This window comes from Neofelis nebulosa, chromosome 13 (assembly GCF_028018385.1).
Source record: "Neofelis nebulosa isolate mNeoNeb1 chromosome 13, mNeoNeb1.pri, whole genome shotgun sequence".
In the NCBI taxonomy this organism is placed as follows: Eukaryota; Metazoa; Chordata; class Mammalia; order Carnivora; family Felidae; genus Neofelis; species Neofelis nebulosa.
In genome coordinates this window covers 49,848,828-49,866,856 of record NC_080794.1, presented here as the reverse complement: position 1 = coordinate 49,866,856, position 18,029 = coordinate 49,848,828, and the positions used below count along the sequence as shown (strand labels likewise).

At 39.5% G+C, this 18,029-nt stretch overlaps 1 protein-coding gene across 6 annotated transcripts in view; it reads right to left on the bottom strand.

The window, feature by feature from the left end:
• SHLD2 (shieldin complex subunit 2) overlaps window positions 1–18,029 on the bottom strand; it is an 84,010-nt gene that overhangs the window by 32,824 nt on the left and 33,157 nt on the right. For 5 of the 6 annotated variants that reach the window (XM_058696920.1, XM_058696922.1, XM_058696925.1 and 2 more), the window contains one exon: window positions 1,754–3,289. In XM_058696920.1, coding sequence (XP_058552903.1) covers window positions 1,754–3,289 — 1,536 coding nt within the window. Of the gene's footprint in view, window positions 1–1,753; window positions 3,290–3,622; window positions 3,817–18,029 lie in introns of those variants that run through there. The other variant, XM_058696924.1, reaches the window with a different exon arrangement.

Below are 18,029 nucleotides of genomic sequence, written 5' to 3'. Positions count from 1 at the left end.
ATTCTCACCTTGTAGGCAGTTTCACACCTGGGAAGCCAGATCATAAGCAAAGGGCAGCTCAGTGAGCACTGAATCAGAACAGAGGGAGCTGGATGAACCGCCTTGCCAACAAATAAGATGACGTTGCCAGTGGGACGGGACCGTGCTGGGCCTATGGGTTATAGCCCACGTTTATCCCCTTATTAGAGGCTGCACCTGATGTACAGCCTGATGCACCTAATGTACAATAGCCAAGGCTCTCATTCCCCCAGCAAGCCATTAGGCGGGAACCACTAATGATTGCCTTCATGTTTTCTTTTTCCTAGCTTCTAAGGCTCACCCACTCTTCTTCTCTACCACATTCTTTCTTTAGACACGTTATTGAGCTTAATCAGTTTCCTCCCAGTCTGGGACTCATCCTTAAAATGACTGGTATCTCTGGTCTAATACAATGTGTATTTATTTCAATTAATGAAGAACCTGTAACACAATGTTAGATTTCTTATGTCAGAAAAAGAAGCAAGGTAAAAACCGTTCCTTGGAAGGTATTATGCTAAGTGAAATAAGTCAGTCAGAGAAAGACAGATATCATATATTTTCACTCATATGTGGAACTTGAGGAACTTAACAGAAGACCGGAGGGGAAGGGAAGAGGGGGAAAAAATAGCTACAAACAGAGAGGGAGGGAGGCAAACCCTAAGAGACTCTTAAATACAGAGGACAAACTGAGGGTTGATGGCGGGGGGGAGGGGAAAATGGGTGATGCGCATTGGGGAGGGCACCTGTTGGGATGAGCACTGGATGTTGTATGTAAGCGATGAATCATGAGAATCTACCCCCAAAACCAAGAGCACACTGTACACACTGTATGTTAGCCAATTTGACAATAAGTTATGTTTAAAAAAAAAAAAAAAAAAGAATGTTCTTAATGATTACAAGTATATAGTAAGAGTATGGGTTCCAGAGTCTAGGTGGAATCCCGGCTTTGCCACCTCCTAGATGTGTGAAACTGGGTAAGTGGCTTTACTTTTCTGGGTCTCAGTTTCCTCAAAGTAAAAAATGGGGATAATAATCCATACCTTTTTCATACAGTTGTTGTAATGAGTTGACATACATGCAAAGTTTAAAACACAAAATAAGTTCCCAATAAACATCAACCATCCTCTGTGTACGTATATACATTCTAAGGAGCACAGGGAGAACAACGGGACGGTAACTCTCCAAAACATTACCGGTGGTGACATGAGGCTGGTTTACTATCAAGAGTTCTTCCTTTCCACATTTCCAAATGTGATTAATACAATTTTAGTAATTAAAAACACAATAGAAAATCTGTCTCTGATCCCTCACTAAGAATGCGATGTGCACAGCATTATCAGGGAGTAAGGAGTAGAAACACTGTCCTTTTCATAAGACTGCTAATACAAAGAAAAGGCTTAAAAATAAGACACACGTAGACAAAGCCATAAGAAAACAAAGAGCAAGCCTGATGATATGACCTGATTGCTAACAGAGCGAATGAAGGAGGGGTGCGACCAGGAAAGGCTTCTTAAAAGAGGAGTGGAAGGGAGGTTCAGAACAAAGCAGACTAGAGCACAGGCCCAGAAACAGCAAAGCACAGGATACAGGGCAATGGTTAGGAGACCAAAGCAGATGCTGGAAGGGGCTGGACCACGCTGGCTCCCACAGAGGCAAACGGTAAAAAGGCGGGGTAAACGTGGGAGTGTGGAAAAGCCTACAGCTTTAAGCTACCACCATCCCATGAAGACCTTACCTGTGAGCAAAATTATATCTCCAAGAAACACTGTAAGTGCCCAAAATGCTGCAGTCCTCCACAGAACGACCTTCTTCTTAATTTCTGATTGGTCAGTTACCACAATCGTTGCTAAAGGCACTTGAGAGCCAGAATTTGGCCCAGATTTTATATTTATTTCTTTCACATGACATGGAGATAATACCATGACTAAACAATTATACTTCCGACCTTTAGAATCACAATTTTTTATTAATGATGTCTTTTTAATCCCCTTAAAACTAGACACACGCCTCTGGCCCACTGCTGCAGTAGGATCTCTTGCATCAGAAACCAACTTAATTTTCTTGGATGGTTGGAAGGCTTTAGACAGAGCTTTGGAATGGCCCAATTTATCTTCAGAGGTCCAACTTCTTTTAGTAGAACTTTTGTGGAAGGTATTTAGTTGGGAACACAGTATTCCTGAGCAATAGGACTCAATACATACATCACTGGGGGGCACTTTGTCTTCAAAATTGAAAAGTTCCTGGGATCCTATATTTTCTTCAAGACGTTTATCAGGCTTCACATGAGTGTCACCACTTTTTGTTTCAGGACAAACAGGACTGAAGAGTTCAAGGGAACGTGCTTGGTTTTGTCCACATTCATCTCCTGCAAAATCATTATTAGGCTGAATCGAATTATCTTCAGTTATCCTTATTTCCCCATGACTTGCCTTTGGTTCACTCTCCACACTTATGGGCCCTTTATTTCTAGAATTTTGTCCTTTATACTTCCTCTGAGATAAAAGAACAACCTGGCTGGCAGTCATTATACTAAGAAATTCAGTATCAGTAGATATTTTAAGGTCTGAGACCCTTCTAACAGGTTCAGACCTTGGCTTATCTTCCATCTTCAAGGAAAAGAACCCCAGACACTGGTTTTGTCCCTCATAATGTCCAGTTGGCACACATTCTGTTTCAACAGCTCCCGGCCCTGTATGAATGTGTTCTGTGCCACAGACCAAATCCAGTGCAGCGGCATGCTTATGATCTAACTGAAAGACATTTTTGTGAAAGTTTTGACCACATGTATTTGACTGATCTTTGTGCTGTTCATCTGTGATTTTCTTATTGTCACCGAAAAGCTTTGGATACTTTTCTCCTTCAGTTAAATGCTGAACTCTGCCCTTAAGTTCACGTATTTGCACATCAGAACTAGTTACATCACTCACCCCTAAGAGGTGACTCTTCTGGGATATTCCAGTCTCCGCTTCAGAAATACAATGTGTAAAGTCTTCTTTCACATGAACAGGTTCATTCATTGCCTTTGTTAAAAAATGACCACGAGGGAGATCTGGAGGGCCAACAGCTTCTAGGACTTGATAGTCTTCAAGAGTTTCGTGCATGCCTTTTTCATCCCTCGGATGTAAAGAACGGTGATTGTACAAAAGTTGAATTTTTTTCCAGCGGTCATCATTGGATATTAAAGAAGTTCGCTCCTGTGACATTGTCATGTTCAGTGGACCACCTGGGGCACCCCAAAAAATGTGGACTTGAGATCCTCCACTCATAGTTTCTGAAAAAAATTTAAATGAGTATTTTGTCAGATTTTTTATATATTAACTTATTATATGCCATCAAAAACATAATTAATAAAGGTTGTTTATTTTGGTATTCCATTAAATTACAAAAGGCATAAATATACAAGAAATCATAAAGGGAAATCAAAATAGCCAGAAAATATCTTCACATGAAGACTCTTTAATACATTAAAAGGGATGCTTAAAAAAAGAGTCTACAAAAAAAATAAAGCTAAGTACACTGACATCAAATGGTGTTTAATTACATTTAAATAACAAGTTAGTAGAGAAGGAAAAATAAAGCATTGGTTTAATTGTACTACAGTCACCTTTAAATTTCCTGTTTTCTTCACTCCATAGACTATCTCAGTAACTTTGGGGCCTCCTTCCTTCAACTGTGAACTCAGTTCCTGAGACCAAAATAGAAGGTTCAAACGGGAAGGGAGAGAAAATTAAAAAACTGAGGCTTGAGGCTCTCTTCAAGATGTAGAAGTGACTGTCATTTATGCTCACTCCAATCTGTTAGCATAATAATTACTTCTATATTTTTAAATCTTCTCTGAAATACAAAGAATTAAGAGTAGTCATTTTGTAATACATGGATAAAAGAAACTTGTTATAATTTAAACTTTTTTCATTAACTGTGGCACCTGATATAAGTACATCTAAGAAAGCATCTTATTCATTAAGGTAAAAATGAAGAATTGTACCATGATTTACTTGATCATAACTGACTTTCAAAAGGAACTTATTAAAGAGATCCAGTCCTGGAGTTTGTTGAGAACTCTTTCACAGTGCTCCAGGGACAAAAAGACAGATAAGGCTCTTGGCCTAAGGGAACTGTCAGCCTGGTTTTAAGAAAAACAAAATGGAGGGGGTGCCTGGGTGGCCTAGTAGGTTGAGTGACTGAGGGTTCAACTCTTGATTTCAGCTCAGGTCATGATCCCAGGGTCGTGGGACTGGCCCGTGTCAGGCTCCACACTCAGTGTAGAGATTCTTGAGATTCTCTCTCCCCCTCTGCCCCTCTCCCCCATTCACACACTCTCTTTCTCTAAAATAGAAAAGTTAAAATAAAATTAAAAAACAAAAACAAAAAGGAGGGAAAAATAGTGAGTGTAAACTGACATTCTCAAAATAATGTAATGGATACTATAGACTATAAACAGGAAACAACCATCAGCCAGGGAAGAACGCAGCACGGAAAGCAAGCATTGTGGCTAAGAGCATTTAAACAAAGGAAACAGCCTCAGTAACAGGCAGAGATATGAAAAACCATGGTATGACTAAGGACTTTTGATTAGAGTATAGGGTCCTTTGTAAAAAGATGTTTTCAAATCGTGAAAAGTCCATATAGAAGTGTGGAAGTATATAGGAAGGAGGAACCATCAAGAAATGACAACTATAATTTCCCATCACTCTTATCCTTGAAGATTCACTCATTGTCACCTTTTCCAAATCTAATAATTTATCCAATTATAATTCTTATGATTTCAATATCAGTGTGGACGATCCCTGGCCTCTCGGCTCCTTGATCTCTTCTCCTCCATTGACTGTATTCTCCACCTTACCCCAGTTATCCATTCATATAGTCATGTACCCTCCCATTATCAATAACTGCACACCCTTCCCTAAACTCAATTTTAAACCTTCAACTCTCTGACTAGCTTCTCCCATCTTCCTACTCACTCTCTAAATGCACAACTCCAACAACTTTCTGAACGTGCGGGATCTACAACTGATCATACATACCACATTTTTACAGCTTCATTCTTCACTTCCCTCCTTAACCAGCTCAGCTGCTATGGTCCATTATTATAATCACTCCCTAGCACACATCGCTAATTCTGCTGCTCTCCTCACTAAGATATTTGCCCAGCTGAACTCAAACACTGGTTGAATCACCACCTACTCTGCACCTATAGCCCATGGGCTAGAAGTAAGTAGGAAAAAAAAATTACACGTTCATCTGAAAACTAGTCTCATTTTAAGTTCATTAGCACTAACCTCCAGGTGGTACCTAGGAATCTATCTTTCCCTATCTGCTCACTCACTAAGGAGCTCTTTCATACCTCTTCATTCTCTAAGTCTCCAGAATCTCTTCCCCAGTCCTCGCGTACAGTTGGTGACCATGCTACCACCATCTCCAATTACAAGCTCTCAACAACATTCCTACCAACCCACCCCTGTCATATTATATACTGTGCCCACCTTCCTGTTACTATGGATGGACAGTCCATGCTTCGATGCAAGGCCATCTCTTCCTCACTTAGACATTAGATCTTATTCCCTTGTGCTTCCTCAGGTTCCAATAATTCTCCCCTTCGCTCCTACGTTATTTTTTTGCTCCATACTGGAGCATCTCCATCCACACAGAAACATGCTACCATTCCTTCTCATGTTGTTATTCCTCACCTTCTTTGCCGCTCCAACTGTTGCACCATTCTGCTCCCTTCTTTAGCAAAATTCCTTGAGAGAATTGTCTATACTCCCTCTTCTCTTGTTCTCTCTTAAACCCACTCCTCTCAAGCTTTGGTCCAAACCACTCCACTAAAACAGCACATTTCGAGGCCCCCAATAACCTCCACATTGCCATGATGAGTCAACTCTCTATCTTCAGCTCACTCAGCCCATCAGCAGCATTTGACACTGCTGACCATGCCTTCCTTCTTGAACACTCTACTAATTTGGCTTTAGGGATACTACATTCTCTTGGCTCCCACTCCACTTCATTCTATTTCAGCAGTTGTTCCTTCTTGGTCTCCTCTGCTAGCTCCTCCTCATTGCCAAACTTCTTACTCAGGGGCCCGTCCTTGGATCTCTCTCTGGGCTCACTCTTGAAGTGACTTCACTCAGCCTCAGGCTCTGAATACCTTCTATACACGAATGACTATCACAAGTTTACCTCCATCACAACCTTTCCTCTGAACTCCTGACTCTTCAACCCACTTTCTACGTACTCCCCACCACCACAAAATGTCTAATAGTCAGCTGTGCAGAAAAGAGGTAACACAGTAAGGCCTGAGACTACCGTCATTAAAGACGGCTTGCTTGCAAGGTGGGCCCAGGTTAGCATCTAGGAATTTAAATTCCAGGAGGGTTCCCACCATTCCTTGATAAGAATAGTTCAGCCTGCCTATACTATCTATGTAAACAATGTTACAATGAGCTGGAAACATCAATGTGTGCGCTATGCAGACGGTAGCTACGTAACCAGCACTCCTTAGAGAAATGGCTGATTCCAGGTCTAGAGCAGGAAGAGTACAAAATACAAAAGAAACCTGAAATATCTCATCACACCAGGCAGCAGTAAAACTAGCAAAGACTACTAGGATGGTGTCAAAATAACTCAGGAGCCAACTTAAAGAGGTTCCCACTGGCCAAAGTTGAGCAACCAATAAGGATAATTACCATAATAGGTTGAAACACACCAAATCACCAAATATGTTTAAGCCCATGAGTTCACAAAGATAACTAAAACAAGCTCACTCAGTGATCACCTTGAGAGGATATTAGTGACTAAGCAATTGTTTTAAAAGCTGGTGAGTGAAAAGAAACTTTATCCTTTCTTTACTAACAGTATTGTAAGATGACCAACTATTTAAAGAGAAGAAATCTCTCTTTACAGAGGTAGCCTGCTAATAAACCAACAAATAAAAAAGAAATGACAGAAACACACCACTTTGCCACTCCTGATGAAGTAGCAGATTTTCTAAGCAATAAGCATAAGTGACTGTTAACATCGCAAGGTAGATGTCATAAGGGAGAATGGAGGGAATCTGTAGACTGAGATCAATTATAATGTACAGACCTTATTCAGATTCTGACTTGAAGACACAAATGTAAAAATACCTGTATTACAAGACAGCTGGAGGAACTGAAACTCTAATGTTTAATAACATTAAGGGATTATTGTTAGTTTTTAGTGGGATAACGATACCGAGGCTATGTATGAAAGAGTTACGTGCTAGAGACACAGGAGTGTCTGCAGGCAAGACAGCGTGACATCTCAGATTCCTTTAGAACACTGGGAGGGAAAGGGAGGGTGGGTGTAGACGAAGCAAGATGGGCCGTGTGTGATCAGGATGACGAAACACACAGAGGGTCACTGCACTAATCACTCTCCTTTTTTATGTTTCTTTTTTATTTTTTTTTCAACGTTTTTTTATTTATTTTTGGGACAGAGAGAGACAGAGCATGAACGGGGGAGGGGCAGAGAGAGAGGGAGACACAGAATCGGAAACAGGCTCCAGGCTCCGAGCCATCGGCCCAGAGCCTGACGCGGGGCTCGAACTCACGGACCGCGAGATCGTGACCTGGCTGAAGTCGGAGGCTGAAGTCGGACGCTTAACCGACTGCGCCACCCAGGCGCCCCTCCTTTTGTATGTTTCAAATATCCTGTAATACAAGTCTTCACTTCTGTGTTGGCTTTTTTTACTATTTTATTTTAGAGAGAGAGAGAGAGAGCACGCACATGGCGTGTGCACAAGCAAACACAAGGCAGGGAAAGGGGCAGAGGTAGAGAGAGAGAGGATCCCAAGCAGGCTCCATGCTCAGCACAGAGCCCAATGCACGGGGCTCGATCCAACGACCCTGGGATCATGACCTGAGCCAAAATCAAGAGTAGGCCACTCAACCCAGGTGGCCCTCTTTGTTGTTGCTCTTAAGAAACAGTTTCATACCCACAGCACTGCAAAAAGGTTTATGCAGAGATACCTAAGATTGGGGAACTCTCACACTGCTGGTAGAACAGGAAATTAGCATTCTACCAAATAATTCCACTTCCAAGTTTCTGCCCTGGAGAACTCTGGTACATATATACGTATACAAGAAAACATGTATGAGAATGATCATGGGATACTTTATAAGCAAAAAAAATTTGGAACCTAAAAGTCCTTGGAGAGGAGAATGGATACATCGTGGAATATCCAGAGAAAGATTACTGTACTATATGGCAGTAAAAAGCAGTTACAGGTCAGCATGGATACATCTTACAAATATAATTTTAAATGAAAGAAACAATTTGAAAAATATGTAACTTTTGGTATCAATATATTGAATATTTTTTGTATTTTTTTAAATTTGAGTATAGTTGACACACAATGTTACATTAGTTTCAGATGTGCAACTTAGTGATTTGACAAGTTTATACATTATGCTATGTTCACCACAAGTATAGCTACTCTCTGTATTGAATTACAATATATTCATTTTTAAATATGCCTGAGTATAAAACACCAAATTCAGGATTGTGGTTAACTTTGGGAGAGAGGAATGGGGATATAATAGGTAAAGAGTAAAGGGCTTGAACTGTTCTGAACATGTTTTTTTTTTTGTTTTTTGTTTTTTAGTGCAGTGTGGTTAAAGAGGTGTTCCTTATATTGTTCAAAAATATTTTAATATTAAAAAATCCTAGAAAGAAAAACATTAAGAAGCAATATTAAGGATGATTTTTAAATTTTTTCTATATTTTTTTTTTTTAATTTTTTTTTTTTTTCAACGTTCTTTATTTATTTTTGGGACAGAGAGAGACAGAGCATGAACGGGGAAGGGGCAGAGAGAGAGGGAGACACAGAATCGGAAACAGGCTCCAGGCTCCGAGCCATCAACCCAGAGCCTGACGCGGGGCTCGAACTCACGGACCGCGAGATCGTGACCTGGTTGAAGTCGGACGCTTAACCGACTGCGCCACCCAGGCGCCCCAAATTTTTTCTATATTTTAAAAGTTTTATTGTGATGAATAATGAATATGCATTATTTTCTTAATAATTAAATCTTTTTTGCTTGGTAATTCAGGTTTTTCTTTTACAACCTTCAAACTGAATATGATGTTCCAATAGTTGTAGAACAAAGGACCCAAATCTAACATTGCAGAGTAAGAATTGAGCACAATGATGGCAGTTATTAATGCGTTAGCAGCTAAACAAAGATACACTGCAATTTTCAAGGTTCACAATAATGAATTATTACCATAGAAACAAAATTATAGTGTTTAGGTGTCAAGTTTTGACAAATAAAAGAGAAGTAAGCATCACTAATTACCATAACTACATATCCCACCCTTGTCTAATCCACAGAAAGAATAACCTGCGTAAGGAATAATTTATATGTTGGACCAATCAACAATTTACTACTTATATATCATTATCCAGATTGGCCACTAGGGGGCCCCCAAATAGCAGAGCAAAAACCTTCAAGTTGTGAAGATGTGTTCAAACCAAGCAGGAGAAATAAAACAGACTGACAAGCAGGTGAGAATACTTATTTTCAAATAAAATGTATAAAATTACTATGATAATGACCTCCCTTCTCTTAAATCTTTGGGTTTCTCTCCAATGGTTTCTTCCCTTTAATCTCAAATCTTTAAAAAACAAAACAAAAAAGCAAACTTCTATTTTGTTTCTATGTTCTTATTTCCCATTTATTCTTCAACTCATTTAAATACAGCTCTTACTCCATGCATCTTGCTAGAACACTTTTTACCATGAAAACCAATGCCCTCTAATAGCTAAACCAAAGGTCAGTATTTGATCCTTATCTTACTACTACTTGAAACTGTAAGTCCCTCTTTCCTGAAACATTCTTTTTTTTTTTTTTATTCTGTGAGAGCATCAAATTGGAATTACTTTGTGCTTAAGAGACAGATAATTGTTGGTTTCTTCATTCAGTCATTCACATAACAAATACCTACTCAATACTATGTGCCAGACATTATGCTAAGTAGTGGGAACTCAGCGATAACAACAGGGAGTTTTAATAGTCTGATGAGAGAGATAAAATGACAATTCACAATAGTGACATTGAACTGCCATGGGATTAAATGCAGGGGTGTGCCTAGAAAGCAGAAGGTGGGGGCTACCAACCAAAATAGGACTGCCTATTATCTGCATTTTTCATAGGCTCTTTGGACTACAGTTAACAACAAAATTTTGAAACTAAATTTAAATAAATACAGGAAAAAAAGGAGTACAATACGGCCCCCAAGTCCCCTTGCCCCCACTCCAGCACAGGACCCAGGAAAGCAGCTTTAGTTGCCTTACCCAAGAGACACCAGCTACAGAACGTTTTTAATCTCCAGAACGTTTTTACAGATAGTTTAAGACACTCACTGCTTCTGTGTCCTTACTTAACCTTTTCTCCTAAATGTCCTGCAAACGGACTTCTATTTCTTATCTCTGTTAAGACAACAGTGAAGTCCAAATTGTCAAATAAGCACTCACAGTACAGGACTACTCCAATCATAAAACTCTCTTTCCTTCGTTTCTAGAATGCTATGCTTTCCTGTTTCTTCTACCTCTCTGGTTCTTCTTTCTTTTTCCTTGGACCATCTTCTTTTCCCTCCACACAACTCTGCAGAATTTCATCCAATCTCCTTCATTTAACTACTAAATATCCAATTATGCTTTACCAATCTATATTTAACCAACCACTCTCCCTATTATCAGACACATTTCTAGTTTCACTATATTTGACACAATCACAGTAGATAAAAAAAAAAAAAAAAAAAGCAACATTCTATTTAGCTTTCTCGAAGGGAAAATCTGACTAAATGACCTTATATCTAGCCTGGATTACACAGTCCTTGGACTCAACTCTAGTATGGTTTATGGTTACAGGGCCATGAGACCATAAGTCCCCAAGATTTAGAGCTCTATGTGCCCTCTAGACAGGGGAGGATGGGGAAGTGCACAGAGGTGACACAGGGCATCTTGAGAGTTCAGAAAAGATGTCCTGGGAAAAGAGATGTCTGAAATGAATCAGTTCTATAAAACACAAGTGTGGAACTTCCCACACACACACCAAAAAAAATGGACTAGAAAGTATGGTCCTGTTAATTTAAAAAACAGTAATTTTTTACAAAGTCTTTATACCTAAGGCTGCTGCTATGAAATCCAGTAATTTATAGGAGTTGTGAGTATGTGAACAGGGGAATGGGATGTGGGCATCCTAGGTGAGGGCAGGGGAAACAAAATATTTATCAAAGCAAAAATACACAGACTGGAGAGTTGTTATAGACAACCGATAAATTTCAATGATTCTAGGATATGTTTTGGGTGTACTCAGAGGGTTAAAGCTCATTAAGATACCAGATGAAACTTGCAAGTACATATCCATTACCGTAGTTAATAATTACACAATTTCTCAATCTGCAGAAGGCCACTTCAGTCAGAAAGACCAATACAACCATAATCCTTTATCTTTAGAGTGGTCAGAGTCTGATGAATGGGTCAAAGATTTATAAAGCAGGATGAACTGTATCAGCAAGTTTTGTCTTTGCAGAACACTGCAACTAAAAATGCTTATTACAAACTATATGTGGTTTAAAGAGAGTGCTTTCTCCATCTTATTACCAACCTATAAATTTCAGTTATAATGCCTTTCTACATCTATTTTACCAAAACCACTAAGCATCATAGATATTCAATAGCATCAAATGACAAAATGAAGAGTCAAGACAGGACTGTAATGAGAAACATGGGTTTTAGAGTAGGGTATATGGGTTACAACCCTATTCTATGACTTTACTAAAAATGTAAACTTGAAATTGTAGAAGCTAGGTGATCGTTACACAGGGTTCATCTTGCTACTTTTATATATATTTGAAAACATCCATAACAAAAAGTTAAATTTCTTTATAGGTCACATGGGAATCAAGTTTCTTTACCTGTCAAATGAGAATAACATCAATCCCTGTCTTACAGTGTTGTTGTGGGATGGACACAGTACTCACTCAGTAAATGTTAGTCTTAAAACCTGGACACTCTATACACACACACTTGGTAACACAAACAAAAACCAAGCCATTGTATTTCCTCCAAGGTTTTGTTTTTTTATGTATATTTTTATATAGTTGTTACTATAAAATTGAAATAAGTTCGTATTCTGTTTCCACGGTTTTATATGGCCACCGTTGTATGTCAATCTATAATGTTCCTAATCATTTTTAATGCTAGCTTAATAATTCAGTGATGAATCTAATTTAGTTAACCATTAATCTCCAATTCATTAATTTGTTTCTAACTTGTCACTATTATAGTCATTGCTGCAATAAATGATTTGGGGCATTGACCATTACGTTTCAATTATTATCTTGTGGTAATCTCCCAGGTGCGGGATTTTTGGGTCAAAGACACGTCCATTGTTACCGCTCTTAAAATGTATTATTGTGTCATTTGCAAAAGAACTGAACAGATTATAAAGCCACACAGGACAGCTGAGGGTTCCAGCTTTATACAACTTTGTTAGCATCTGAAAAAATAATTGTACTAGTAAGGGATTTCCCTAGATATATCTAAATAGAAAAAAATAGTAAAAAAATAGTAAAATATTTAAAAAAATAAAAATAAAAAGTGATGAAAACGTGCATCCATTGAGGTCTGTTAAATAAATTATGTCACAGCCATACAAAGGCAAACTCCACAGCCATACACAGCCATTAAAAATCACAAAGGGGGGGGCGCCTGGGTGGCGCAGTCGGTTAAGCGTCCGACTTCAGCCAGGTCACGATCTCGCGGTCCGTGAGTTCGAGCCCCGCGTCAGGCTCTGGGCTGATGGCTCGGAGCCTGGAGCCTGTTTCCGATTCTGTGTCTCCCTCTCTCTCTGCCCCTCCCCCGTTCATGCTCTGTCTCTCTCTGTCCCAAAAATAAATAAAAAATGTTGAAAAAAAAAAAAATTTAAAAAAAAATCACAAAGGGGGGTGCGCCTGGGTGGCTCAGCCGGTTAGGCATCTGACTTCAGCTCAGGTCATGATCTCATGGTTTGTGGATTCAAGACCTACATTGGGCTCTGTGCTGACAGCTCAGAGCCTAGAGCCTGCTTCAGATTCTGTGTCTTCCTCTCTCTCTGCCCCTCCCTTGCTCATGCTCTGTCTCTCTCTCTCTCTCAAAAATAAATAAACATTAAAAAAAAAAATCATGAAGAGGGGGTGCCCAGCTCTTCAGTGGAAAAGCATGCAACTCTTGATCTCAGGGTTGTGAGTTCAAGCCCCACATTGGGTATATATTACTTCACGGGCCCAGTACGCTTCTGCTGCGCCACTCTGCTCAGCACAGATATAGATTACTTTAAATAAATTGAGGAACCTGGGTGGCTCAGTCGGTTAAGTGGCCAACTTCGGCCCAGGTCATGATCTCATGGTTCATGATGAGTTTAAGCCCTGCATCAGGCTCTGTGCTGACAGCTCAGAGCTTGGAGCTTGCTTCAGATTCTGTGTCTCCCTCTCTCTCTGACCCTCTCCCTCTCTCTCTCCCTCTCAAAAATAAACATTAAAAAATTTTTTTAATAAATAAAATTTTTAAAAATCATGAACACATGTAATATCATATTTTCCCTTAGTATACTGATATATAAAACAAGGAGACTATAGAAAATTGTATATGGAAGAATTTTATATTTAAAAAAATTTTTTTTGTTAATGTTTATTTGTTTTTGAGAGAGACAACATGAGCAGGGGAGGGACAGAGAGGGAGACACAGAATCAGAAGCAGGCTTCAGGCTCTGAGCTGTCAGCACAGAGCCCAACACAGGGCTTGAACTCACGAACTATGAGATTATGACCTTAGTCAAAGTCGGACACTTAACCAACTGACCCACTAGACACTCCTATATTTTAAAATACAGTATTCAATGTACCACCATTTACCTTGTAGTTAAAAACCATTTCCCCTCCTATGTCAGAAAAATGTGTGTTAGGGGCGCCTGGGTGGCGCAGTCGGTTAAGCGTCCAACTTCGGCCAGGTCACGATCTCACGGTCCGTGAATTCGAGCCCCGCGTCGGGCTCTGGGCTGATGGCTCGGAGTCTGGAACCTGTTTCCGATTCTGTGTCTCCCTCTCTCTCTGCCCCTCCCCCGTTCATGCTCTGTCTCTCTCTGTCCCAAAAATAAATAAAAAACGTTGGAAAAAAAAAATTAAAAAAAAAAAAATGTGTGTTCTCCATAGTAACTGATACAAGTGGTAGTAAAAAAAAAAAAAAAAGAAAATAGCTTTTCTACACTTTAACCTCATTTAATTAATCCAATTTGTTACCTTATGTCATTGTGCTAAGAAGTGACATGGAGTACTAATAACCCATGTATTACGTACATTCATGTTGAACTCTACTCCAAACAATCATCAATAGCTACTAAATGCTAGTACCAGAATTTCCCATTTAAGATGACAGAACAGCACCACACTTTAGGTGACTTATGAAAGGTTAAAAGATACAGTATTTGTCCTAAAAACAAAAGCAGTTGAAGTTTAAAGCTATTACTCATTCTTTCTTTCTTTTTTTTTTTTTAAAGCTATTACTCATTCTTGTAGCTAAACTAACAGCTACTAAAACAAACCTGTGAGCAGACAACTGATTCCCTAAATCTCCTTGCATAACCTTGACTTAATTTGCAACACTCTGGTCTTCAAGTGAGGCATCTGTCATGGGCCCATAGCCACGAAAGGTCCACACAGTGCAGGGAGCGTCCTTAGTCCTACGGCAACACTGCAGGACTTTGTCCTTCCCGCTCCCTATTCCAGGCATTCACCCTTCTCCCGGTCAAGTCCAAGAATTTAAACAGGAAGCAAACCTTAATCTAGCTGCTTTTTTACCATAAGAATGTGGTGGCCAGACATTTGGCTTTGCCCAGAAGAGTCCTAGGTTAAGCATGCTATCCTGGTGTCCTGTTCAGTTTCCCTTTTCACTGGTTTAGAGATAAATTCTACAGTCACCAAGTTAAGAACCACACAACTACATGAATAAATGCTCTAGCAGTGAAGAGTGTGCTTCCTGATACATTTTTTCAGAAACATTTTAATAATAGGAACAATTTAAGGGAGAAAGGAAACATTCTGTTCAGTTTTCCTTTATGACTTCTTAAGTAATGAAATACTAATGGAAATTAGGTTGAATAGTATCTAAAACCTATAATGTGCATTTGAGAATCTCACAACAAAGAATTAAATGAGGTAGAGAAAAGAATTAATATGTTTGGTAACTAAGGGGAAAAAGGGGACTATGGCTGTCAAGTTCTAGGTAATGAAGCAACAGACAATGGTACTAAAACTTCTGGATCCAGTCTTCCCACAAAACATCTCAGACAGCAAGATGTTAACTTGTCCAAGGCTCATGCTTTCTCAGGAATTCCAGTCGAATGAGAAATCCTAAATATACCCTAAAATATCACACTTCACATCCCCCTCCCCCACAGCAAATGAACTAAACTCTGAGAAAGGAAATCACAATCTCATACACATAAGGTGGGTCCCAGGGGTCTGCCTGCCAACCCCAGTGCTTGCTATCATCTCCACCCACTCCCTAAAAATATGAAAAACAAAACAAAATCAAGGGAAAAAACAAAACAAAACAAAACAAAACAAAAACAACTCTGCAACTTAAGCCATGACCTTGCTTTATAAAACGTCACACTCAGCAAACGGCAACTTCATCCTTCCAGTTCCTCAAGCCAAAGAGCCTGGCATCCTCACTGATTGCTTTCTTTTTCTCATAACTTCCAATTGGTCATCAAATGCTTTTAGCCCTCCCTTTAAAATTCATTCAGAATTTGGCCACTCTGCTCCACCTTCGCCTGCCACTGCCCTGGTTCAAACCACCTTGGTCTGGATAATTGGCAATAATAGTCTAATTGGTTTCCCTTTTTCCCCTCCGGCTCACTCTGAACACATGCCCCGGGTCACACAATCTGAAGGTAGTGGAGCAGGGACTGGAATGCAGGAAGTAGGAGCCTATGTTCCTAACCACTGTTCTCGATGTCCCTTTTCTGTCTTCACACATCTGTGCACCTAGAATCCAAGCTAGGACCCTGCCATTGAATCATGAAATATCCTCACAAAACACTGACTTATCTAAAGAGGTGTGAAAAAAACAAAACTTCAGTATAAAGACGCTTCACTATCAAAGGATTCCACTGGGAAAGTTCACTGTAACTTAATAATGAAGTAAATAATAAATGGCTTTTAAGAAAACATTTTTTTTTATCCCTTCCTTCCTTCCTATCTGCCCCAATCCTCTCTCCCTGCCTCCCATCCCTTCCTCCCCCTACCCCTCACCTCTTCTATCTTCTCTCTCACTTTTTACTTTAACCACCTGGCAAGGAGATGATAAGCTTCCAAGAAATTAAATATTCAAAATTTTAAAACCTGTTGCTTAGCTGGTTGAAAAAAAGTTTCGGATGACAGAGCTACCTACCTGACCTAACCTTACACTTTCTCCCTTTTACCTTTAATATCCTTAAAGTATACCCCAGCACCCAAGCACACTTGCATTAATATTCTTCCCCCAGACTCTTGTTTATTATTTTTTAAAACCTGAAGTATAGTTAAACATTCAATAATAGGCACAGAACTTACGGGTTCTGTTCAGTGACTATTGACAAGTGTCTACACCCATGTAACCATCACCCGAGACAAGATATGGCACATTTGCATGGACCTCAGGAAATTCTCTCGTCCTTTTTTTTTTTTTCCCGAGTAATCTCTGTACCCAACATGGGGCTCAAACTCATGACCTGAAGATCAATAGTCAGATGCTCTACTGACTAAGCCAGTCAGATGCCCCTTCCCTGTCCTTTTCTGAACAATTTCCCTCCCTCTCCAGTCTGTAATTATTTCCTGATCTCTATCAGTGTAGAATAGTTTTGTTTTTTCTTGGATTTCGTATAAACCATATACTCTGTTCATTAATGTCTAATTCCTTTCACTTCACACAATGGTTTTGAGATTCATCTGTGTTGCTGGGCCAATCTGTTGTTGGCTACTGTGAACACATCGCAATTTTTTTTCTCCATTTTGCTATAGACAGACATTTCAGTTGCTTTCAATTTTTTTAGCTATGGTGAATAAGGCTGCTATGAACAGTTTTGAATTCATAATTTCAAGGACATATTTTTCATTTCCCTTCATCAAATATCTAGGAGAACTGACAAATCATCAGATAGATATGTATTTAATTTCATCAGAAACTGCCAAACAGTTCTCCAAAGTAACTGTACCCTTTTGCACAACCACCAGCAATGTATGGTTCCAGTTGTATCACATCATCCCCAGTGCTTAGTATACTTAGTCTTTCTTTTGTTAGTCATTCTAGACGGTGTGAAATGGTATCTCAGTGTGAGTTTACATTGCATTATTTCCCTGTTGACTAAGCGATGTTGACAGCCTTTGCAAATGTTTATTGGCCATTACTATATCCTCCTTTGGGAAGTCTGTTCATGTCTTTTCCTCATTTTGTTACTGGACTATTCCTCTTTTGCTCATTTTGCTGTTGGGCTTTTGCAGTTTTTTATATGCCCCAAATACAAGTCCTTTGACACATAAAAGTGGTAGAAATTATTCTTCCATCACTGGACATTCTAATTGTTGGGTGTTGGCTTTTATGTATTGGCTGTATTCCTTTAAAGAGCGATGGATTTAGTTTGGGTACACGGTTAAGTTACTTGCAATTCATTTGACACTTTCCTAACTTGCTTCTGAGCTTTGTTAGGGTGAGTTTAGATAGGGCTGCAGTCTATGGCTAATTTAACCCCACTCCAAGATTTCCAGCCAGTGTCCATGTATGAAACAGTCCCTCCCTTCATGCCTAGTAGAAACACACACTACTCCAATCTCTGTGTGAGCTCCTGGAAGTGTTCGGTGTACTGAGTTCCAGTGTGGCTTTCTCCAGCATTATGTGATTTCATACTTTGCATATGCAGATGAGTATTCAACAAAAGATTCTAAAGGACCCTTCTATAGATCTCCAGAGATCT